Source organism: Nelumbo nucifera, chromosome 4 (assembly GCF_055504915.1).
Source record: "Nelumbo nucifera cultivar China Antique chromosome 4, China Antique-T2T, whole genome shotgun sequence".
Classification (NCBI taxonomy): domain Eukaryota; kingdom Viridiplantae; phylum Streptophyta; class Magnoliopsida; order Proteales; family Nelumbonaceae; genus Nelumbo; species Nelumbo nucifera.
The window spans coordinates 11,721,643-11,747,341 of NC_142652.1; the positions used below are offsets into that span (position 1 = coordinate 11,721,643).

Here is a 25,699-nt window from a genome sequence, read left to right on the forward strand (position 1 = left end):
AAAATGAGAGATCTGGATTCATTGAGAGTTCAAGTGAGCATGATGTACTAGAATGTTCGAATGAGAGTGATTTACCTTTATTGTAGTTGATCTCAGACCTTGTTTCAAAGGAAATTTTCCTTATTAATTTGTTCTTTTTTTTTGTAGAAGAATTTTCTTATTAAATCATGTTATCAAGTGGTTACCTAACTTGGTACAACCTTACAAGTCAGTATTTTCGAACCGTTCAGACAATTGGACCGTTTAACTTGGGAACTGTCCAGGCAACTAATTCCATTTTACCCTGAACTTGTTCGTTGGCTAAAAACTATTGACTTGGTCAATGACTTGTTGAACCAAGTGATCAAACAGTCAACCCATTTGACCTGGAAAGGGGTTTTTGGTCATTTTTTATTTTAATTATATTTTTTAATTTCTTAAATTGAAACAGTTCATCCATTCGAATTGTATGGTCTAACCGCTGACTCGAAAATCTGAGGCCAAAGTGATTCCGATTCTAGACTGGGCTCGATTAGAAATGATTATTCCTATTTGAGAGCCTTACGGTAGAGCTGCAACCAAAATGAGTTCTAATCAAATACTTTGGGCTGGAGTTTGATTAGGCTCGATTTGAGTTTGAATATTGAACTAAGCTTAATTAGTTATCAAAACTCAAGCTTGACCAATAAGATGTTTGGCTCAAAAAGTAGCTGCTAGCTCAATTAATATATATTATAAAATATAAAAATACATACATACATACATACATACATACATACATACATACATATTTTTTACAAAATATAAAAATATAATCTATAATACATATTATAATATATTTTTATGTAAAATATTTTTTTATATTTCATATATAATATAAGAATATATATTATATATTATAAAAAACATATCATATATATTTATAAAATATAAAAATATATTTATATTTCAAGCGTATCGAATGTGTAATTGAATTGAACTGGAACCTAACAACATTTTAATCAAACCAAGCCAAGAAATATAAAAATTCTTGTGAGCTAGGCTCGATTGCACCCCTACGTCTCTGGGATTTTAGGAGATGAAGTATAGCACTAGTACATTAATCGTTGAAGAGAGAGAGAGATGGGGATGTAGCACATGTTGGTCGGAGAAAGAGCTTTTTTTTTTTTCAAAAGAAATTTTATTAATTAGAGGCCATCCAACCATATTTGCCAAATGCGGTCCTGATTGCATGCATATTATCTTGAATGAAACAAAAGGGAAAAAGAAAGAAAGTTGTGAATTATTGGAGAGTAGTTAATTAATAAAAGAGGTTTGTCTCACCATCGATTGAAAAAAGATGGTGTCGGTGAGGGGATCAGATTTAGTAGGCACATCAAAGTAGGACATTACCACATGAACCTTATCTACAATGGCGGCAATAATAAGATCCTTTGGATATTTTTTATTTTTATGCCTATTGTTAGACGATTCTAAATGAGGGAATCTATTTGCAACTGTATCTGAAAGTTAGACAACTAATTACCAAATTTTAGGAAAGGTTTCAGTAACAATCACAAACTTGAGGAGAGTTTTTAACAGTTTATCAAAATAGATGAGAAGCATGGAGAAATCAATGATGGCGTTACTAATCGTCGTCATTGCAGTGAGAATCCTTTTGCGAGGAGCCACTGCCGTAGAGCCTTCTCCAACTGTGATTGTTGTTGGTGCAGGAATGTCCGGTGAGTATTCCATCCTCTCTCTCTCTCTCTCTCTCTCTCTCCATATATATCTGTCTCTAACTAATATAAACTTCTCATTTTCAGGAATATCAGCGGCAAAAACGCTGGTCGCTGCCGGAATAAAAAACATAATAATACTGGAGGCAACGAATCGGATCGGTGGTCGCATTTGTAAAACCAACTTTGCGGGGATGTCTGTGGAGATTGGAGCTAATTGGGTAGAAGGAGTTGGTGGTAATGAAGTCAATCCCATCTGGAAGATGGTGAATAAGCTTAAGCTTAGAACTTTCGTCTCTGACTATGATAACCTCACCGCAAACACATATAAACAAGTGTACGTTCGACTTATTATTACCGTCGACACCGTCGACGTCGATACTCTTATTCCTCTCTTCTTCTGCTGCTGCTTCTACGTGCTTATTTTCAGTATTGTTCGTGTAAATTTACAGAGGTGGGCTGTACAAGAAATCCGAAGCTCAGACGGCTTTTGATGCAGCAGACATGCGCTCCGAGTTCAGCAGTAACATTTCGGTTTCTATGTCTGCTCATAGACAGGAGGACATCTCCATCTTGACGTCCCAACGCCTTACAAACCAGTTAAGAACTTCTTCCCTTACGCTGTGTTTGGTTTGAAGGGAAAAGTAGGGAAACCTATACAATAAGATTCCTTTCCTACCTTTTTCCTTCAAACCAAACATAGCCTTAAAGTTAATTACAGCCTACAGTAATTACGGTTAGGGTTTGGTATGCATGGTCAATCCAGTATTCCATTTATGGGGTTTGTTTTTTCAGGTACTCAGTTTGGAGCTTGATTATTAAAGAAAAATAGCTATAAATAAAACAAAATAATAATAATAATAAATAAAAAAAGAGGAATAATCCTGCCAAGAACATTTGTGAGGATCCCTTTATAATTCTTTTTTAAGTTATTAACTATATGCATATTCTGAAGGTAAAAAAATGAAAAAAGAATAAGTTTTTTCCAAAAATTGGGTTTGACCTTATTTTTCAATAATGGGAAGAATGTTCTGTGATATCATGCATATATAAGAAGCCGAGATAATCTAATATCTTTATAAAGATGATCAAGAATTTAGAAATTTCAGACAAATCTGTTATTTATATAAGAGTACTCATGTTTTAGATTAAAACCACCATAAAACCTATTTACAGATCTCAATCATTCATCAATATGTGCATGTACATATATATCATTGGTGTTCATACACGATGTCTATCTGATTCTTACAAGCAAAATTGACCAAATTATGAGCTAATGCATTATACTTCCTATTTATAACATCAAAAAAAGACTTTTATGTATCCATCAGGTAATCCATTAGCTGCTGAAGATACCATTGACTATCCTTGATATCATTTTTTATTCTAGTAACTAGAGCTTGTGCATCAGAAAATATATGTATTCACAGTCAAGGTTGAAAGTATCGATATGGTATACGTATTATTCCGGGACCCTTCCGATATGTCTCTATAGTGGGTGTATCGGGGGTCTAACCGGTTCAGGGGGTGGAGGAGCCCTAAACTGCCCCCCTGAACCGGTTGTGAAAAAAATTAAAAAAAAAATACATCAAAAACTGTATTGATTTGCCCAATACACCCATACCGAACATATCGATATTTTGAACCTTGCTCATAGTTTTATAGTTCATACCCACTGCTCCAAGTGTTTGATAATGCCTTGTAAATAAGACTTAGCCAACACCTGCTCACCGCTCTTAAGGGTTTAAAAGAACCATCAACAAAAATGTAGAAAAGGATTGATGTAACCGTTTTTGGTCACGTACCATTTTTTGGGATGTGTAAAATTTTTTTGGCTAAGTACCTCGTGTTTGACCTGGAGGTGATGTGCCTTAGTGATGAGCTACTTGGTGGCGAACATCCTGAGGGAGAACTGCCTGGTGGCGAACTGCCTGGTGATGCTCCCTGGTGCCGAACTGCCTAGGGGCGAACTGCCTGGTGGCGAACTGCCCGGTGGCGAACAGACTGCCTGGTAGTGCTCCCTGGTGCCGAACTGCCGGAGGGGCGACCGGGTCTTAAGCAGTAATGTGGCCCGTAGGCTTTGCCTGTGAGGTGTCGAGCTATGATTGTGCTGCATCAGCTTCGTAATGCCGGTCACCCACTCCTACAAGAAGCTACTAGGGGCTCGACCTTCGGGGGCAGCACTACTAACTTTAGGTTGCCAGCTCACACGGGAGCCTTGGAAGGCTCGACCGGTAAGGGCGCCTATGTAGTCTGTTGGCCGTCAACTCCCGCGAAAGCCACGAAGAGCTCATCTTTGTAGGGGGACCTTGCGGAGAGGACTAATGAGGCATCATCTGAATCGAAAGTAAGGTTGGTAGAGCTACTTAGTCTGTTAGCCCCCTGCATAGTTTTTCAGTTCATAAAAAATGTAAACTATAAAGTGATATCTTCAAAAAAGTGAGGACTTAGCTTTGGTAGGATGAGAACTTAACTTTTGTAGGATGAGAACTTAGCTTTTCGTAGCGTATTCCCTTGACGGCGCCAATTGATGTAACCGTTTTTGGTCACGTACCATTTTTTGGGTTGTGTAAAATTTATTTGGCTAAGTACCTCGTGTTTGACCTGGTGGTGACGTGCCTTGGTAAAGAGCTACTTGGTGGCGAACTTCCTGGGGGAGAACTGCCTGGTGGCGAACTGCCTGGTGATGCTCCCTGGTGGCGAACTGCCTAGGGGCGAACTGCCTGGTGGCGAACTGCCCGGTGGCGAACTATCTGGTAGTGCTCCCTAGTGGCGAACTGCCTGATGGCGAACTGCCTGATGGCGAACTGCCTGGTGGCGAACTGCCTGATGGCAAACTGCCTGATGGTGAACTGCTTGATGGCGAACTGCCTGGTGGCGAACTGCCTGGTGGCGAACTGCCTGATGGCGAACTGCCTGATGGTGAACTGCCTGGTGGTGAACTGCCTGGGGGCGAACTTCCTGGTGGCGAACTGCCCGGCAGTGCTCCCTGGTGGCGAACTGCCTGGTGAAGAACTGCCCGGTGGCGAACTGCCTGATGGCGAACTGCCTGGTAGTGCTCCCTAGTGGTGAACTCGTCACTTGACTTGCTCCTAGGCGGTCTGCAACTCAGAGGATGGTGGAGCTCCTTGGTGCAGCGCTACCCGACTACCCCCCGCGTGAGGTGATTTTCTCTCCTTTGTAGACAGCGGGGCTGAGGGACCTGCGGGAACTGAATCAGAGGACCCGGGGGTATTTTCCCGGCGGGGACTCTCCGATGCCTAAGTTAGCATTCTGATTACAGAGGGCTTGGAGAGAAATGAGAGAGCTAGAGAGCGGGGGTTACCATACCCTTCTATTTCCCCCTGGCTTTGGGGGTCGGAGTCCTTATATAGTGGTGCCCTCGCGGGTTAGGTGGGTGAAAAGCCTTCAAATGGTAAGACGTCATATCCCGTCAGAACCGGGGTACGGTGATGAACTCCTCGAGGTTGTCAGGCTGGCGCTTGTGCCAGGCGGCCAGGTCGGCGCCTGGGCCAGGTTGTCAGGTCGGCGCTTGTCAGTCGACGGGTCGGTGTCCGGGTCAGGTTGCCAGGCCGGCCTGTGTCTGTCGGCGGGTCGGTGTCCGGGCCAGGTTGCCAGGTCGGCGCCTGTGTCAATCGGCGGGTCGGTGTCCGGGCTAGGTTGCCAGGTCGGCGCCTGTGTCAGTCAGCGGGTCAGTGTCCGGCCAGGTTGCTAGGTCGGCGCCTGTGTCCGGGTCAGGTCATCAGGTCGGCGCCTGTGTCCGGGTCATGTTGTCAGGTCGGCGCTTGTGTCCGAGCCAGATTGCCAGGTCGGCGCCTGTGTCCGGGCCAGATTGCCAGGTCGGCGCCTGTGTCCGGGCCAGGTTGCCAGGTCGGCGCATGTGGTAGGCTGATCCGGCCAGGTCGCGCGCACGCCGCGTGTAGGCCACGCGTAGGCCGCAAGTCGGCCGTGCCAGGCCAGCCAGACCGGTGCCCGGGGGGGGGACCAACTTGGTAAGTTGTTGCCTGGGGGCTTGCCTAGTTGTCACGAGGTGCCACGTGTCGCAATTTCACTGGAGGGCGAAATCTGCCCTCATCAATTGCCCCCCACTCCCGAGCTGAGAGTAACTCAGCGAAGGGAGTAGATTTCTTTTGGCCCGTAAGTCCACGAGCTAGTAAGTTTTGATCCAACTCCTTAGGCTTTGGGAGCTGCCTGTACGTGGCGAGCTGCCAGTAAGACGAGGGGGTCTCCGCCGGTTTCAGTAGTGTAGCCCTTAGGCTCTAGGGCAACTTATAGTTCACTTTTGCTTATTTTGTTCCTGCTGAGAAAGCGATTGGATATTTAGCAATAGTGTGGCCCGCAGGCTTTGGGAGTGACTCAAAGTCTACTCTTTTTTATTTTTCCCCGTGCTGGAGAGGCGACCGGGTCTTAAGCAGTAAAATTTTTTTGGCTAAGTACCTCGTGTTTGACCTGGTGGTGACGTGCCTTGGTAATGAGCTACTTGGTGGCGAACTTCCTGGGGGAGAACTGCCTGGTGGCGAACTGCCTGGTGATGCTCCCCGGTGGCGAACTGCCTAGGGGCGAACTGCCTGGTGGCGAACTGTCTGGTAGTGCTCCCTGGTGGCGAACTGCCTGATGGCGAACTGCCTGGTGGCGAACTGCCTGATGGCGAACTGCCTGATGGTGAACTGCCTGGTGACGAACTGCCTGATGGCGAACAGCCTGGTGGCGAACTGCCTGGTGGCGAACTGCCTGATGACGAACTGCCTGGTGACGAACTGCCTGGTGGCGAACTGCCTGATGGCGAACTGCCTGGTGGCGAACTGCCTGGGGGCGAACTTCCTGGTGGCGAACTGCCCGGCAGTGCTCCCTTGTGGCGAACTGTTTGGTGGCGAACTGCCTGGTGGCGAACTGCCTAGTAGTGCTCCCTAGTGGTGAACTCGTCACTTGACTTGCTCCTAGGCGGTCTGCAACTCAGAGGATGGTGGAGCTCCCTGGTGCAGTGCTACCTGACTACCCCCCGCGTGAGGTGATTTTCTCTCCTTTGTAGACGGCGGGGGCTGAGGGAACTGAATCAGAGGACCTGGGGGTATTTTCCCGGCGGGGACTCTCCGATGCCTAAGTTAGCATTCTGATTACAGAGGGCTTGGAGAGAAATGAGAGAGCTAGAGAGCGGGGGTTACCATACCCTTTTATTTCCCCCTGGCTTTGGGGGTCAGAGTCCTTATATAGTGGTGCCCTTGCGGGTTAGGTGGGTGAAAAGCCTTCAAATGGTAAGACGTCATATCCCGTCAGAACCGGGGTACGGTGATGAACTCCTCGAGGTTGTCAGGCTGGCGCTTGTGCCAGGCGGCCAGGTCGGCGCCTGGGTCAGGTTGTTAGGTCGGCGCTTGTCAGTCAACGGGTCGGTGTCTGGGTCAGGTTGCCAGGCCGACGCCTGTGTCAGTCGGCGGGTCGGTGTCCGGGCCAGGTTGCCAGGTCGGCGCCTGTGTCAGTCGGCGGGTCGATGTCCGGCCAGGTTGCTAGGTCGGCGCCTGTGTCCGAGTCAGGTCATCAGGTCGGCGCCTGTGTCCGGGTCAGGTCATCAGGTCGGCGCTTGTGTCCGGGTCATGTTGTCAGGTCGGCGTCTGTGTCCGAGCCATATTGCCAGGTCGGCGCCTGTGTCCGGGCCAGATTGCCAGGTCGGCGCCTGTGTCCGAGCCAGGTTGCCAGGTCGGCGCATGTGGTAGGCTGATCCGGGCAGGTCGCGCGCAGGTCCTGCGCAGGCCACGCGTAGGCCGCGCGCTGGTCCCGCGCAGGCCACGCGTAGGCCGTGCACAAGTCGCGCGCAGGCCGCGCCATGCCAGCCATACCGGTGCCCGGGGGGGGACCAACTTGGTAAGTTGTTGCCTGGGGGCTTGCCTAGTTGTCACGAGGTGCCACGTGTCACAATTTCACTGGAGGGCCAAATCTGCCCTCATCAATTACCCCCCACTCTCGAGCTGAGAGTAACTCAGCGAAGGGAGTAGATTTCTTTTGGCCCGTAAGTCGACGAGCTTGTAAGTTTTGATCCAATTCCTTAGGCTTTGGGAGCTGCCTGTATGTGGCGAGCTGCCAGTAAGACGAGGGGGTCTCCGCCGGTTTCAGTAGTGTAGCCCTTAGGCTCTAGGGCAACTTATAGTTCCCTTTTGCTGATTTTGTTCCTGCTGAGAAAGCGATTGGATATTTAGCAATAGTGTGGCCCGCAGGCTTTGGGAGTGACTCATAGTCTACTCTTTTTTATTTTTCCCCGTGCCGGAGAGGCGACCGGGTCTTAAGCAGTAATGTGGCCCGTAGGCTTTTGGGAGTGACTCGTAGTCTACTCTTTTTTTACTTTTGCCCGTGCCGGAGGGGTGACCGGGTCTTAAGCAGTAATGTAGCCCGTAGGCTTTTGGGAGTGACTCGTAGTCTACTCTTTTTTGACTTTTGCCCGTGCCGGAGGGGCGACCGGGTCTTAAGCAGTAATGTGGCCCGTAGGCTTTGCCTGTGAGGTGTCGAGCTATGATTGTGCTGCATCAGCTTCGTAATGCCGGTCACCCACTCCTCCAAGAAGCTACTAGGGGCTCGACCTTCGGGGGCAGCACTACTAACTTTAGGTTGCCAGCTCACACGGGAGCCTTGGAAGGCTCGACCGGTAAGGGCGCCTATGTAGTCTGTTGGCCGTCAATTCCCGCGGAGCCACGAAGAGCTCATCTTTGTAGGGGGACCTTGCGGAGAGGACTGATGAGGCATCATCTGAATCGAAAGTAAGGTTGGTAGAGCTACTTAGTCTGTTAGCCCCCTTCATAGTTTTTCAGTTCATAAAAAATGTAAACTATAAAGTGATATCTTCAAAAAAGTGAGGACTTAGCTTTGGTAGGATGAGAACTTAACTTTTGTAGGATGAGAACTTAGCTTTTCGTAGCGTATTCCCCTAGACGGCGCCAATTGATGTATCCGTTTTTGGTCACGTACCATTTTTTGGGATGTGTAAAATTTTTTTGGCTAAGTACCTCGTATTTGACCTGGTGGTGACGTGCCTTGGTAATGAGCTACTTGGTGGCGAACTTCCTGGGGGAGAACTGCCTGGTGGCGAACTGCCTGGTGATGCTCCCTGGTGGCGAACTGCCCAGTGGCGAACTGTCTGGTAGTGCTCCCTGGTGGCGAACTGCCTGATGGCGAACTGCCTAGTGGCGAACTGCCTGATGGAGAACTGCCTGGTGACGAACTGCTGATGGCGAACTGCCTGGTGACGAACTGCCTGGTGGCGAACTGCCTGATGGCGAACTGCCTGGTGGCGAACTGCCTATGGGCGAACTGCCCGGCAGTGCTCTCTGGTGGCGAACTGCCTGGTGGCGAACTGCCCAGCAGTGCTCCCTAGTGGCGAACTGCCTGGTAGTGCTCCCTGGTGGCGAACTCGTCACTTGACTTGCTCGTAGGCGGTCTGCAACTTAGAGGATGGTGGAGCTCCCTGGTGCAGCGCTACCCGACTACCCCCCGCGTGAGGTGATTTTCTCTCCTTTGTAGACGGCGGGGGCTGAGGGACCTGCGGGAACTGAATCAGAGGACCCGGGGGTATTTTCCCGGCGGGGACTCTCCGATGCATAAGTTAGCATTCTGATTATAGAGGGCTTGGAGAGAAATGAGAGAGCTAGAGAGCGGGGGTTACCATACCCTTTTTCTTTCCGCCTGGCTTTGGGGGTCGGAGTCCTTATATAGTGGTGCCCTCGCGGGTTAGGTGGGTGAAAAGCCTTCAAATGGTAAGACGTCATATCCCGTCAAAACCGGGGTATGGTGATGAACTCCTCGAGGTTGTCAGGTTGGCGCTTGTGCCAGGCGGCCAGGTCGGCGCCTGGGCCAGTTTGTCAGGTCGGCGCCTATCCGTCGACGGGTCGATGTCCGGGTCAGGTTGCCAGGCCGGCGCCTGTGTCAGTCGGCGGGTCGGTGTCCGGGCCAGGTTGCCAGGTCGACGCCTGTGTCAGTCGGCGGGTCGGTGTCCGGTCAGGTTGCCAGGTTGGCGCCTGTGTCCGGGTCCGGTCATCAGGTCGGCGCCTGTGTCCGAGTCATGTTGTCAGGTCGGCACCTGTGTCCGGGCCCGATTGCCAGGTCGGCGCCTGTGTGTGGGCCAGATTACCAGGTCGGCTCCTGTCTCCGGGCCAGGTTGCCAGGTCGGCGCATGTGGCAGGCTGATCCGGCCAGGTCGCGCGCAGACCGCGCCAGGCCATCCAGACCGGTGCCCGAGGGGGGGGGGGGACCAACTTGGTAAGTTGTTGCCTGGGGACTTGCCTAATTGTCACGAGGTGCCACGTGTCGCAATTTCTCTGGAGGGCCAAATCTGCCCTCATCAAGGATCATTAATAGTGGAGAGGAATTGTGTCTCTAGCTACTTGAATTTAATAATATATAGAGGGGTAGCTGAACAAAAAAAAAATATCCTTGTCGGATATGGTTTTGCCCCACGATAAATGATATCATTTTTGGCATCCCAAATAAGTCTTGGGCCTCATTCGTTTTCTGATTTTGAGAGAATGATATCATTTTTGGCATTCCAAATAAGTCTTAGACCTCATTCGTTTTTCGGATTTTGAGAGGAAGAAAATAGGTTAATAGGATTTTGGTTCCCTTTGATTGAGATATTTATCTTCTTTTTTCAAATTCATAGGAGCGGTTATTGGATGACATAAAATTACCCTTTTGATAATGGTCTTTTATGGCTAAAAATAAAATGTCATCATTTTATTTATCTAAGAAATAATATGGATAAATGAACTTACCCGAATAAGAAACACTTACCTAAATAAATACATTTATCTAGATAAATGATTCCTTGAAAAATAAATGGGCTTTAAAAGAATCATAAATATTGCCCAATAATGTTGTTCGGATTGCTTTGAGAGTTTTGCAATCTTAAATTCATCCAATCCTCAATTATCTTGAGAAAAGGAGCAGTTATATTTTCTGATTGTGAGTTTCGAAAACAAATCAAAATGATATGGTTTTAAAATAAACTTTTTTTAGAATAAATAAATAGAAAATATATTTTTGGCTGTATATGTGTTTTTATATCTATAATGCTGAAATAAAGAATGCATTCTTGAAATTTTTTTGGTTTAAAGAACATGCTTTTCCATCTTATTATTTGATATCATGCATGTTCCATAAATCATATAATATCTTTACTATTAAATTTGTTTTTTTATCAAAAAATTGTTTTTTAAGACGTCTGAATATATAGAACCGTTAACTTGTTTTGACCCGATGTATATAGAACCATTTTTTTAAGTCATCCGAAACAAAATCAACTTGTTTTGTTTAGTTGCTTTCAAAATAAGGTATATATAGAGAGAGAGAGAGAGAGCCGTCAACGGTTCATCTGGATAGAACTGGAGAAGATCCGACAAAAAATATTAAAGAACCGGAACCAAACCAAACCCTATAGGATCTATGCAATTAAAGAAAAACGAGTTGAAAAAACCCCAAGGTTGGGAGGGGTTATACAGGCCATGAGCCTATTAAGATTCCTACTTTTTTTGGTAACGTTAAGATTCCTACTAAGATACACTAAGAATAACCCCGTACTAAGTATAAGTACGGGACCATTAATCTGAATTATCTTAATTTTTTAAATTATTTATATTAGGCATTTAGGTTAGGCTTTTAATTTGATGTAAGAGAGTAAACATGTTTTATCTAGATAATGACCCCATACTAAGGTGTCACTACGGTATCATTTAATCTGAAATGTATTATTTAACTATAAAAAATTAAATTAGAAAAATTAACATGGGTTTTACATCTTTGTAATTGACAGTCTATTCTGGTCTACTTTGTTTGAAAACCACTATTAATCTATGTTGTTTTTAATATGATTTAAAATATTAAATTAGTTCTTATTTGTAAGCAGTAACCTACTTTAATTGGTATTTATTATTTATTTTTAAAAGCTAATTTAGGTTACACTTCCAAAAAAGTTAAATCTAGTTTGCAATACTATTTCATCTAAAAGAATGAAACTCATACCATTTGTATTAATTATTTAGTCATTTTTATGAATTTTATTTATTTTTATTTGAGTAAAATACAGAAACCTCCCCTGAAGATTATGACAATCATAAAAACCTCCCCTTTAGTTTTACTTCAACAAAATCCTCCCCTAGATTTTTAAAGAACTCAACAAAAAACTCCCTTCTATCACAAAATCCTCCCTTAGATTTTCCAAATACCCATTTTACCCTAACAAAGTCGGCAGCAACAAATCCAAAATCGCTATCATCCATCTCTCACCGTTAAATCTAACAATGGTGTTGTTGTCAGCCACCGTTTGATCAAACAGTTCACCATTCGGGGACATGGACGACTCTGGTACCGATGGTGATGCATGTTTCGGTGCCTTGGGAGACTTAGCAACCTTAAGCACCGATGTTGGAGATGTTGTATGGGATCTCCTCTACAGATTTGACGAAGGTGGTGTCTAGGTTGTCGTGGTTGGATTCGGCACCAAAGTCAACCTTGCCGCCTTTGAGATCGGTGATGTTGATGAAGCCAGAAGAGCTGGGGGTGGATCTAGTGGCTTGGAACATGGTGGAAGTCAAGACCGCATTGTTTGTAATTTGATGCAACTTCTATGCACCAAAATAATAGAGGAGAACATGAAGGGATAGGATGTTTTCGATAATTTGATGTTGTAGATGGAGAGGTGCTTGGACAAGAGGTCTGACATGTTGCCATTGTCGACTACACAAACTGCGATGGTCTCGCATTTGTTGATCTCTACGGTGAGGTGAGTGATATATAGTTAAGTATTGGTTGAAGATCGAGAATTCGGGGTACTTTGCTGGGATGCATATGATATTGTGTGCATCTGTGACCCCGGCTTAAAAGAAAGAGGAGAGAGAGGGCTATTGTTCTAGTGGCCATCGAGAAGAATTGCATTATTTGAATGAAGAAGAAGAAGAAGAGAGCTAGCTCACTTGGGGGAGTGTAGGACTAGGACTGAAAAAGGTTGAGTGGAACGAAGATACAATAGCGATTTTGGGTATGTTGTTGCCAACTTTGTTAGGGTAACATGGGTATTTGGAAAAGTTGATGCATGTTTTCCGTTGGGATTAGTGATGGAAGGGAGGTTTTGTTCAATTTTTTTAAAATTTAAAGTGAAATTAAAGAAGAGGTTTTTATGATTGTCAAAAACTTTACGGGAGGAATTTGCATTTTACCTATTTTATTTTTATTCATTTAATATTTTAAATATTTTTAAGTTAGTGAATATTACTTTTGAAATGGTTGTATTTGAATAAAATTCATTTACTATCATAACATTTAAAGTGGCCACATTTTAAGGATTAGAATATTATCACTTTTTTGTGAGTGAATAGACTTTTATTTGTAACGGAAATTATCACTTTAGACACCTGTATCTAGAGGGTAGGGGCTATAATAGACATGGGAAGGGTTCTTTTTGCACACAATTTTTTATGTGAAATATAGTTTATTCGTTTCTTCTTTTATTACCAGAATGAATACCAATATTTGTATTTATATTGGTATTCATTACATATATTTGTACAGTACAGTACATTTTTTAGTGCAAAATCTTATATTCTGTATTATTTGATATGTATTTATACAGTACATATATTTGTATTTGTACTCTTACCAAACTGAGCGAAAAGAAAAAACTTCACCATCATCCATGTTGGGTGTAGAAACAGCTGACGGAATGTTTACGTTAACGTGACCATCTTTCACTTGAAAGCTGTCTCACTTTCTTGCAACAGGAAGAAACGGAGGTGGTGCAGTACTTTGAAGAATGAAGGACTGAAAGTCTGAAACCTTATTGTTCTGTTTGTTGTTTTAATGATAATGGGTGTGCGTGCAGCATCTAACGGTTGGATTTGACATACGAGAATGGCAGGGTTCCGTATACGCCGATCGATATGGCGGTGGACTACTACACCTACGATTACGAGTTTGCAGAGCCACCGCGGGTGACGAGCTTGCAGAACACGGAACCACTGCCGACGTTTTCGAACTTCGGAGAGGATCTCTACTTCGTCGCAGATCCCAAAGGTTACGAGACCGTCGTTTACTACATCGCTAAGCAATTCCTAACTACCGATGCCGCCGGCGTCATCACCGACCCTCGTCTCAAGCTTCACAAGGTGACTGACTCAACGACTCATCACTTTTCAAGCATTAAAGTAGCCAGATGAGATGATAACACGACGAGTAGAGTAGGTCTCGACTCTCGAGTCTTGACACTTGGCTATTAAAGTGTAATCCGATCGTTGTCCAAATTGCATTGACATTTTTACGTAAAGTGGAAACTGTCCCGTTCACGGTGGTTGTTAAAGCCGAATCCAGATTTTCTTCTACTCACTCTCTCTACCCGCCGTGAATAAGACCGGATCTGTTCCTCACACTTGCGCCTCACACGCATATCCTACCATGTATTGAGAATATCTCCTAAACTTATTAGCTATTATTTACGGGAGATGTTCCCAATGTACGGTGGATGTGCATGTGAGACGCCCATTTATGAAGAGCAGATCTCGCCGTAAATTGCAGCAAGAATGGATAGGAAAAGAGAGTAGGAAATCCCGTTTTATTAAAGCCACCTCATGCTCATGCAAAATAACAAAAAAAAACTTTTTTAAAACAAGAGATGTGGTCGTATCATCCACAGTGAAAGACCATTTACTCTTTTTTTTCAAACCTCTTTAAATATTCCGAAATTGATTTACCCATCCCTATTTGTTTAGAAATTGTTTTAAAAGTATCAGTAAGGTTATGTTTGATTTGAAGGAAAATGTAAAGAAAAGAAGGGGAGGCAGGAAAACTTTTACAAACCTTGTATTGATTTCTCTGTCTTTCCCTACCTTTTCCTTCAAACCAAACATAGCCTAAGTGTTATGATAAATAACTAAATCCTTCTTTACCGTTAGAGTTTTGTTAATCTGTTCAAGTATGACACCATTACCCTTTTGTGAAAAATTTTTCCCTTTATTATTTATTCTCCAAAATTATTTCAAAATAAAGCTCAACAGAAGCCAAAAATGCTTTCCTTTTTCTAAAATTTAGAAATATATCAAGTGGGAAGTGAGAAGCTTACAAACTTTAAAGCATTTCCACTAAGAAAAACAACTTGAGCGCACATAAACAAAATACAAAATACCTAAGAGCTTCAATTCTTGTTTTATTAGATTCTATCTAAAACAAGAAATTTAAGAAAACCCACAAAAAAATGAACCATAAATAAAATATAAAAAGACAAATCATTTTTATCGAATTCACATCTGCACCCCACGGGAGCATCCCACAGCATATCCCCACCTTGTATTGGAAACATCTCTCGATGATCTCTTATCACCTCCCGTACTGTTATCGGTAGTGGGGTGTCCCAGATGTGAACTCATTTTTATCTGTATTGTGGAATGAAGAGAAAGAGAGAGAGTCTGAAGAGAACCCCCACACCTTTGTTTTGTAGCCTTGACTAAAACAGCAAAAGCAAGGAACAGCCTGCACAACTGTTACTTAGACACACATTCAAAAGGACGGCAACCCTACCTGATGAAGGGAAATTTGGCCCGACCTCGCGATCGCCCAACACGTGGCAAAGGCAAGCAGCTCGGGACAGTAGAGCGCCCAAAGCGAACATCGGAAGCAAGTCCAAGCTCACTACCGAGCCCGAACTCCAGACCGCTGTACTTAGTCCGAGCTCCTTGTTAAGAGCGAGCTCCCTGTTAAAGGTCCGAGCTCCCTAAGAACCCGAGCTCCCTAAAATCCGAGCTCCCTATTAAGAACAATCTCCCTACTGGGAGTCCGAGCACCCTATTAAGAGCGAGCTCCCTACTGAGAACCCGAGCTCCCTACAAGGAGCACGAACTATACTGGGCCCCAAGCCTCACAAAGCTGACCCGAGCTGGCCCATGGCAGCTTGGAACACTCCAAACCGAACTCAAGACACCTCGCTCGCCACTCCAACACTTCACTTCCAAAGCACCAGGCCAGCCAAACGTACCCGACACCAAGGACGTCCGTATCCAAGGGCGACGCACCTGACTGATTTGGGATCTGATGCCTGACAGCTACATTTCAAACGGCTTCCTGCCACCGCCACCTGCAACCGTCGTCACTAGCCACAGAGACAGCTCCGACAAAAGGAACAGTGGCGGTTCTGTCCGGCCAGAGGAAATGACACCCGAACTGGCAGGAGTTCAGAAGTAATCATGCCCGACCTGACGGAGGCCTGGAAGTGAGTGCGCGAGGTGGTTATAAAAGGCTTCTACCCCCCAGGAACGAGGTATGCTAACTTTCGTGCTATCTGGTTTATCTTGCCTTTGAAGGATTCTAACTTGAGCTTCGGAGCCCTTACGCCGGGTTCTCCCCAGAGCTTCTCTTCTCCTTCCGTTTCAGGTCCCTGTTACTCAGTTCAGAGGCAAGATCATCGACAGCTAAGACCGGCCAGATTGTGCATCATAAATTGGCGCTGTCTGTGTCTTTGGCGTCACCTCGGGCAAGTTCCTGGGCTACATTGTCAATCGACGTGGCATCGAGGCCAACCCAGACAAAATAAAAGCCATCCTAGATATGAGACCACCTCGGAAAATAAAAGAAGTCCAAAGGCTAAACGGCCGCATAGCCGCTCTAAGTCGCTTCATGTCCAAGTCGACAGATCGCTGCCTACCCTTCTTCAAAGCAATCAAAGGCAAAGGGTTCGAATGGACCCAAGACTGTCAGCTCGCGTTTGACGAGCTAAAAGGCTACCTCGCCAGTGTGCCAACCTTAGCTCGGCCCGAGGAAGGCGAAGTCTTAGAACTGTACCTCTCGGCTAGCGACGAGGTGGTCAGTTCGGTACTAGTAAAAGAGGCAGACCGGGTCCAACAACCCATATATTATGTTAGTAAAATCTTGCAGGGAGCAGAGACAAGGTACCCGCAGATAGAAAAGCTAGCGTATGCCCTGGTGGTAGCAGCACGGAAACTCCGCCCGTACTTCCAGGCCCACACCGTCATCGTCCTGACCGACAAACCACTGAGACAAGTTTTACTCAAACCCAAGGTTTCCGGCCGGCTGACGAAGTGGGCCATCGAACTCAGCGAGTACGATCTCCAGTACAAGCCAAGAACTGCCATCAAAGCCCAAGCCTTGGCAGATTTTATCGCAGAATGCACGTTTAGCCTCGAAGCCCCTGAGCCGGTCGAGCCCGAGATCCCTAGTTCGGGCAAACTCGGAGCTCCCAAGCCAAACGAGTCCGAACCCCGTGAAGTAGCAGCCAGTGTGGCATCCCTCCTGGTTAGACCAAGCGCGAACTGGGATGAGGAGCCCTGGATCCTTCACGTAGATGGCTCCTCGAACCAACAAGGCAGCGGGGCTGGAATAGTGCTACGCGGCCCGAGCGGAACAAAACTGGAATACGCACTACGCTTTGAGTTCGCGGCATCCAACAACGAGGCGGAGTACGAGGCACTGATTGCCGGGCTAAACCTAGCGCACGAGGTCGGAGCAGAGCACATGGTTATCTGCAGTGATTCCCAGCTCGTGGTCAACCAAGTTACAGGCGAGTATGAAGCACGCGAGCTCACTATGATTGCGTACTTGGCAAAAGTAAAGGAAGCTCTGCTCAACTTCCAGTCACACTTCATCAAGCAAATCCCGAGGTCAGAGAACGTTGAGGCCGACGCCCTGTCCCGACTGGCTAGCACGAGCCACAACGCCAGGAGAATCGTGTACATAGAGGACTTACCTCGGCCCAGCATTCTCGGTGGGGCAGAAGAGGTCGCTCCCGTCACCGAAGCAGAGCCGAGCTGGATCGACCCACTCGCGAGCTTCCTGTTAGACGGAACCCTCCCCGCGGAGCGCAACGCAGCCAAGAGGGTGCAGCGCCAGGCAGCCAAATATGTCATGATAGACGAACGGTTGTACCGACGATCCTACACGCTCCCCTATCTGCGATGCTTGCGCCCAGCCGAAGCCGAGCTGGTACTCCACGACATCCATGAAGGCTTGTGCGGCGGACACCTGAGGGGCAGAGCCCTCGCCCAAAAGGCACTTCGACAAGGATACTACTGGCCAACGATGAAGACAGAGGCAATCGAGCTCGTCAAAAAATGCGATAAGTGTCAGAAGCACGCCAGCATCCACCATCATCCCGCCGCCAACCTCAAATACCTCACCAGCCCATGGCCCTTCGCCCAATGGGGGATCGACCTCCTGGGGCCATTCCCACCAGCGACAGGCGGAAGAAAATTCCTAGTGGTCGCAGTAGATTATTTCACAAAAGTGGATAGAAGCCGAACCCCTGGCAATAGTTACAGCCCGAAACATACAAAACTTCTTTTGGAAGAACATTGTATGTCGCTTCGGGCTACCTCGGGTACTGATCTCCGACAACGGCAAACAGTTCGAAGATATCAAGTTCCAAGAATGGTGCCGAAGTATGGGAATTAGTCAGAACTTCACATCGGTCGCACACCCACAGGCAAATGGCCAAACAGAAGTAATGAATAGAGCCATCCTCCGCGAACTGAAAGCGCAATTGGACCGAGCCAAAGGTTTGTGGGCAGACGAACTACCAAGTGTTCTATGGGCACACCGAACCACGGAAAAAACCGTCACAGGTGAGACCCCCTTTAACCTCACATACGGCACCGAGGCAGTAATCCCGGCGGAAATCGAAGTACCTACGTTGCGACTAGAAGCGTACGACCAACAAACAAACGAGGGCGAGTTACGCACCAATCTCGACCTACTGGACGAAGTGAGAGACCTCGCACACATCCGAACTGCAGCCTACCAACAAAAGGTAGCTCGGTATTATAACGCGTGAGTAAAAAAGAGGAACTTCCGCGTCGGCGACCTGGTTCTCCGTAAGGTCATGGTGCCCGAACCCGGTGTAGGGAAACTTGGACCGAACTGGGAAGGTCCCTACAGAGTAAAGAAAGCACTCAGTGGGAGAGCATACGAGCTCGGAACCCTAGAAGGAAAACAGGTACCCCGAGCATTGAACGTTGTCAACTTGAGAAGGTACTACCTATAGGCCACGATGTACCCCGAAGACATTTCATGTCAGAAAACGAACTGAAGAACCAAAATGGTCAGTTCGGCAAAAAAAAAATAGCTCGATGACAGGACAACCAGTACATGAACAAAAAGCCATTTCATTTCAGAATAGATGTGTACATTCAAAAAAAAAAGGTGTACATTTCATTTCACAAGCCAGGGGCCACTTCATCATTATCAGAAGCCACTTCGACAACGCCCGAAGGACCTGCCTCCCCCTCGGAGTCCGGTTCGGCATCCGCAGCATTAGCCATCTCTTGAGTGATGCGCAAAGTGGATATGGCGCTGGTATCGAGGTCGGGGTACGTATTCCGGATCATCCACTGACTTAGCTTGAAACCCCTCCTGTAGGAGTCTACCATCAGATCATCGAAATCCGGCGAAGCAATGTAATCGCTGACAGCCTTCTTCTTCGCGTCTTCGATGCCTTGAGAGAAGATCTGAGTCCTCTCCCTGATATCCTCCTAAAGATACTCGAACTGGTGCTCCAATTCCAGCTTCATTTCCGCCATACGCTTCACCACCACTCCCATGGCCTCGGCATCCCTCTAAGACCTCGCCTGCCTAGACCGCGCAAGGCGAGCAGCAGCATCAGCAGCACGAGCATTCTCCTCGGCAGTCCGAGCAACCTCCTCGGCAGTCCGAGCAACCTCCTCGGCAGGTCGCGCCTGCCTCGAGCATTTCTCCACCTGGTTCGCCAAGGCGTGAATGGAAGAGTTCACCTATCAAAGGAAAACGGGATCAAAGAAACGATTAAAAGGATAAAAGCCGAGCTCTAAAGAAGGGATCACTTACCACCATGGCATGAGTAACGGCGCGGCAGGCCACTTGGTGCAGAGGGAGCTCGGTCCACGCCGCGACTTCCTCGGGAAACATCGCCTCCTTACTCCGTTGAAGAGCATGAACAGGCGACAGCACGCTCCTGAAGTCCCCCGGGGCCTCCGAACCCGACGATCCAGCTCGCATATGAGCAGACTCGGAATAGGCGGGAGCCCCCGTGTGTGTGGTTTCGGCATAAGGAGCCCCCGCCGGCTCCTGCATAGGAGGAACCATCTCGGGCTCCTCTGCCGGATAATCCGGCACCTCGGGCTCCGCACCCCGGGATGGCTCGGCGTGAGCTCGCTTAGCCACTCGCTTTCTCCTCTTCATGCCCTCGAACAAGTGCCCACCTCGGGTCCCTCGAGAGTCCATTGTACCTGCGAAAAGGAGTTCGGCATCAGTAAGACACGTAAAAGAAGAGCAAGACAGGATCACTAGGGAAAGAACCTACCCGAACTCAGGCCCGCAGCAATAAGCTTGGCCTCCGTCAGATACCATTGGCAATCCAGCCCAAGCCGCGCCCATTGCCGGAGGCCCTTCGCCGTCTCCTCATCAAGTGTGATGCCGGAATCAGGAGCGGCCATCCCCCAGCCGGTCTGAAACGGCCACCCCAGCGCACTTCGCACCCCGAAATAGTCCCGCTTCCACGCCGGGACCTTATTGGGGAGTCCGTGTAAGAGCTTGAAGCCCGGGCGAGGGGACAGGTAGTATGCCCGCCTACGCCCAGGAAGGGGACCCACTTGCTTTTTCAGCATTAAAATGGAAGAGAAAATCCCTAGATCCAGAGGGAAGTTCTCGTCGCAAAATAAAGAGATCGTTCCCACTGAGTTCCTAATAGAGTTCGGGTGAAGCTGGCCAACCGTCACACCGAAGTGGTTTAGGACCTCGACAAGAAGAGGGTGGAAGGGCAGTTGCAGCCCCGCAGCGAGCTGTTCCCGGAAAATCACGATCTCATCAGGACCGTGTTCCCAAGGGAAGCTGCCCGTAGGGATAAAGTAACCGTACTCACTGGGCAAGTCGTAGTAGTCTACGAGGGTTTGAAGTTCCTCAGGCGTCATAGTCGAAGGGCCGAACTGGTCTACAACCCGGCCACGACGGGAGGTGGACGCCGACCTACCCGAAGCACCTCGGGCGGTAGGCCCGACCCCTTCCTCAGGACCTACATCGGGCTCACTTGAACTACCGGGGGACGCAAACTGGTTCGTAGAACCTACATCAGACCCGCTTGAACAGTCTGAACCCTCCAAACCAGACATCGGGAAACGGAACGGGATTCCAAAAAACACTCACCCGGGAAGAAGACTGAAGCAGACCATGAAAACTCGAACAAGCAAGGAAACCTGGGACGCGAGCTGAAACTTAGGCGCGAGCTCAAGATGTACAACAGTAGCAAGGACGCCCCCCCCCCCGCGCGCTATTTATATCCACAACGGTCGGAAAGCGACGGCCCAGATCGAAGCCAATCCAACGGCCCACAGCCGCGCTAAGCCGCACGTCTTCCAAGACCAATCAGCGCACGTCTTTCCGAAACTGACGGAGCGTCGCGCACGTCTTGTCAGGGGACAGGTGTCGGCACGCGTCTTCCCGAAACTGATGGGGTATCGGTGCACGTCTCCTCACAATAAAAGCGTCTGCAGCGCAACTCCCGAATAACTGCCGTCACGACTCCCAAACGCGCACCCTTTTTTGAAAATCAAATTAGAGCATGCGCGCTCAGCACGGACCAAAACCCTCCTGCTACCTTGCAAACTCCCCGCGCCAAGACGGGACCGTTGTCGCAGGGAGTGGGGGGCAATTGATGAAGGGAAATTTGGCCCGACCTCGCGGTCGCCCGACACGTGGAAAAGGCAAGCAGCTCGGGACAGTAGAGCGCCCAAAGCGAACATCGGAAGCAAGTCCAAGCTCACTACCGAGCCCGAACTCCAGACCGCTGTACTTAGTCCGAGCTCCTTGTTAAGAGCGAGCTCCCTGTTAAGGTCCGAGCTCCCTAAGAACCCGAGCTCCCTAAGTCCGAGCTCCCTACTAGGAGCCCGAGCTCCCTGTTAAGAGCGAGCTCCCTGTTAAGGGTCCGAGCTCCCTAAAATCCGAGCTCCCTATTAAGAACAAGCTCCCTACTAGGAGTCCGAGCTCCCTATTAAGAGCGAGCTCCCTACTGAGAACCCGAGCTCCCTACAAGGAGCACGAACTATACTGGGCCCCAAGCCTCACAAAGCTGACCCGAGCTGGCCCATGGCAGCTCGAAACACTCCAAACCGAACTCAAGACACCTCGCTCGCCACTCCAACACTTCACTTCCAAAGCACCAGGCCAGCCAAACGTACCCGACACCAAGGACGTCCGTATCCAAGGGCGACGCACCTGACTGATTTGGGATCTGACGCCTGACAGTTGCATTTCAAACGGCTTCCTGCCACCGCCACCTGCAACCGTCGTCACTAGCCGCAGAGACGGCTCCGACAAAAGGAACAGTGGCGGTTCTGTCCGGCCAGAGGAAATGACACCCGAACTGGCAGGAGTTCAGAAGTAATCATGCCCGACCTGACGGAGGCCTGGAAGTGAGTGCGCGAGGTGGTTATAAAAGGCTTCTACCCCCCAGGAACGAGGTATGCTAACTTTCGCGCTATCTGGTTTATCTTGCCTTTGAAGGATTCTAACTTGAGCTTCGGAGCCCTTACGCCGGGTTCTCCCCGGAGCTTCTCTTCTCCTTCTGTTTCAGGTCCCTGTTACTCAGTTCAGAGGCAAGATCATCAACAGCTAAGACCGGCCAGATTGTGTATCATCACTACATATTTGCAATTTTGCATTATTATTTAGAGCTTTCTTCAATATTTAAAATAAGAAACAATTATTAGTAAATTTATAATAGAAAAAAGACTTCAGAAATAATTCAAATTCATCAAGTTGAAATTTTTATTGCTTAGAAGAATATCCATCTTTTTAATTAGTAGTTAGGGGAACCCCAAAATAATTAAGATGAAATAAAAAAACTAATCATTAGTTTATTTGAAAAATATATTACTATAATGAAAATAAAATGTGTTGTTTGTTTGCAAAAAAAGAAATTTGAATCTGATGCTGCCTACTTCATTTACTTCCTCTCTCTCTTCCCTAATTGTCATAATTCAATCAGTAAAAGCCAATTAAAAGTCTTGATATAGAAAATGTTACAAGTTTATTTTGAAAATTTAAAGAAGAATGATAGATAAAATAGTTGCTTACATCTTTACTATTGACAATTGTTTCGCAGGTGGTGACAGAGATACAACAGTCGCCAAGTGGGGTGATTGTAAAGACGGAGGATGGTTCAATCTACAGAGCTGCATACGTAATGGTCTCCGTCATCATCGGTGTGTTGCACACCAATCTCATCAACTTTCACCCTGATTTGCCGGTTAGCACTAGTCCTTTAATTTAATTAAGGGAGAATGACTGATCAGTTTAGGTCAGAATTTTTTAATCTCACCGTTCAGAAGATGAATTCTAACCATGAATTGTTGCCAACTTTACGGGCAGGATGTAGTTTATAGAGGGGCTACTAATAGACTATGGGGAACTGTCATTCAGAATTCTGCGTTGAGTTGCAGTGTACTTAACCCTTTAATTAATGTGAGCTGTTACTGTTATAACTGAATATATAAATAAGGATGGATGAATTAATCTAGCTGAAATTTTATAAATTCGGCACAGCAATGGAAGATCCTGGCCATATACCAGTTTGATATGGCAGTTTATACCAAAATATTCATCAAATTCCCTTACAAATTCTGGCCCACTGGAAATGGCACCGAGTTCTTCTTGTATGCTCATGAAAAGCGCGGTTACTACACGGTTTGGCAGGTATGTAAATGTAATCTGTTACAGACAATGTATCTGAATTTAATTTGTTCTTATCGTTACTAATTACTAACTTATTAATGAATTATTATTACTTGGGTTAAATTAATATTTGTAGCAATTGGAGAGGGCGTACCCAGGATCCAATGCTCTTCTGGTAACTGTTACTGACGATGAATCCAGGAGAATAGAACAGCAACCGGATTCTGATACTAAGAAGGAGATCATGGAGGTATTGAGAAACATGTTTGGGAAGAATATACCAGAGCCTACAGACATATTGATTCCAAGGTGGTGGTCCAACAGATTCTACAAGGGAACATTCTCAAATTGGCCAATCGGGGTTAACCGCTTCGAGTATGATCAGATAAGGGTAAGTACTGTATTTTAATATATATATTAGTAAATATGTACGTGCATTTACACGTGGCAGTATCTCTAAGACAAAATTTTATGGATAGTTTCTGAAGTTATAAATGGACAGTTTCTAGATAGTTATAAATGGTCAGTTTTTAAAATAAGAGTGAAGAACATATATGCCCTCTTTATGCCTATTATATATTTAAACAAAATGAATAAAAAATATCCAATGAAAATTCCAAAAAGAAGGAACATTCACTCTTTTATAAGTAACATAGATATAAATATATAGAAGAACAGTGCCACTTGGATTTTATTTATAGTTATAATTTGGTTTGTGCTCTTTTAAAGGCACCCGTTGGAAGGATCTACTTCACCGGCGAGCACACTAGCCAACACTACAATGGTTACGTGCATGGAGCCTACCTTGCAGGTTTATTAATTAGGTTTTTAATTATGTCTAGTTTTGTCAATGGATTTAATTAAGTGTTAATTAATTGTATATATTAATTGTGGGATTAGAGAGAAATGAGTACTACTGATTCATTGATTGAGAAGTTGGCATGGATTCAGGGTCTATCTAAATTCTAAGTAAGACACTTAATTTGAGAAATTAATATTTCAGGTATTGATGCTGCAAAGATAATGATCCGATGCATCAAGGAGAAAGATTGCAAGTACAATGTCATGCCCAAAGGCACTTGAAGTTTGGATTGAAGGTGTTCCGTCCCTGTTCCCTGTTTCCCAAGATAATAAAGTACAGTATCTCTATTTCTAGAGCTGTATCATGTATGTATGTTAATGGTGATAACTTACATATAGATCGCCTATATGCCCTAATTTGTACTTTGCATTGTGTTAAGTTCAAAATTTCGATACGATACGCTCTATATCGGGCATATCGTATCATATCTTTGGGGGTCTGATACCATACTCTTTTTAAATAAAAAATATGTTTAAATATCTTCCCAAAAAGCAAATTTAAAAAAAAAAAACAAAAAAAAAAAGATATTTCCACTTGTATTTAAGTACTGATACATCTCTGTGATATACAGAGGCGTATCAATATTTGAACCATGCTACACTAATTCATTCATGATGATATCCCCATACCTTTCTTATTTACAAGTATCATAGTTGACTTACCTAACCTCTTACAATCACAGTTGATCTCCTCTTACAATCACAGTTAACCTCTTACCTAACCTCTTACAATCCCCATACTCATTGGTGTTGAATGGAGTTCAACACCAATGAGTTTAAAATGAGTGAAAATATAGACTAAAAACAAAGGCATGAAAATATAGACTGAAAGTGGAGTTTTATATTGGTCCATATTTATGTTAAAAACAAATGCAGTCTTAGTAGTGTTGTTACAAACAAAAAAGTATACAATAGGCTACGTAACCCCAAGTAAGAACGAATACATTAGTTATTCATACAGATACAAATTGAGCAAATCACCGGGTCAGCGTGTCGGATCTTTATTAGGTTGTGTAGCGTTTTTCATTATGAACATTTGTTTTGTAGCAGATCTGGAGAAAGGTTCAAAGTATCAATACGTATTAGCCCGTATTGGTCAATACGTATCATTTCGGAACCTCCTGATACGCCCCTACAGTGGGTGTATCGAGGCTCTGACTGGTTCAGGGAGTGGAGGAATCTTAAACCAGCCCCCCTGAACCGGTATTGAAAAAAAAAATAAAATAAAAAAGTCAAAAAAAAACAGTATCGATATCACCTGATATGCCCCTACCAGCATATTGGGCATATTGGTATTTTGAACCTTGATCCGGAGTAGTAAAAATGAGGATTGCCATTAATCCATACCATTCCATTCTAAGGTCCCTCTTGTACATCATACGTATGCTATGCTATATAACTCAAAGCCACATAGTTGATCAACTCTTTAGTCCTCGGCTGAGGGCAACTGCCGCTACAAGCTAGTATGG

At 46.2% G+C, this 25,699-nt stretch overlaps 1 protein-coding gene across 2 annotated transcripts; it reads left to right on the top strand.

The window, feature by feature from the left end:
• The first annotated feature begins 1,360 nt into the window (after positions 1 to 1,360).
• On the top strand, positions 1,361 to 24,577 carry LOC104587194 (polyamine oxidase 1-like). Of its 2 annotated transcripts, XM_010244699.3 has the most exons (10): positions 1,361 to 1,700; positions 1,785 to 2,034; positions 2,150 to 2,296; positions 13,588 to 13,834; positions 22,801 to 22,944; positions 23,067 to 23,159; positions 23,241 to 23,390; positions 23,506 to 23,760; positions 24,099 to 24,180; positions 24,373 to 24,577. In XM_010244699.3, exons 1-10 carry the CDS (start codon positions 1,574 to 1,576, stop codon positions 24,450 to 24,452), a joined length of 1,575 nt encoding a protein of 524 aa, XP_010243001.1. In that variant the 5' UTR covers positions 1,361 to 1,573; the 3' UTR covers positions 24,453 to 24,577. The 2 variants fall into 2 exon arrangements, with proteins under 2 accessions (XP_010243001.1, XP_010243002.1); XM_010244700.3 differs by lacking the exon at positions 23,067 to 23,159 and having other exon boundaries at positions 1,365 to 1,700.
• Positions 24,578 to 25,699: the final 1,122 nt, after the last annotated feature.

Coding starts and splice junctions, on each gene's coding strand:
- LOC104587194 (XM_010244699.3), top strand. CDS start 1,574: ATGAGAAGCATGGAGAAATCAATGATGGCGTTACTAATCGTCGTCATT. Junction 2,035..2,149: donor GCAAACACATATAAACAAGT/GTACGTTCGACT, acceptor GTAAATTTACAG/AGGTGGGCTGTACAAGAAAT. Junction 23,160..23,240: donor TACTTAACCCTTTAATTAAT/GTGAGCTGTTAC, acceptor AATTCGGCACAG/CAATGGAAGATCCTGGCCAT.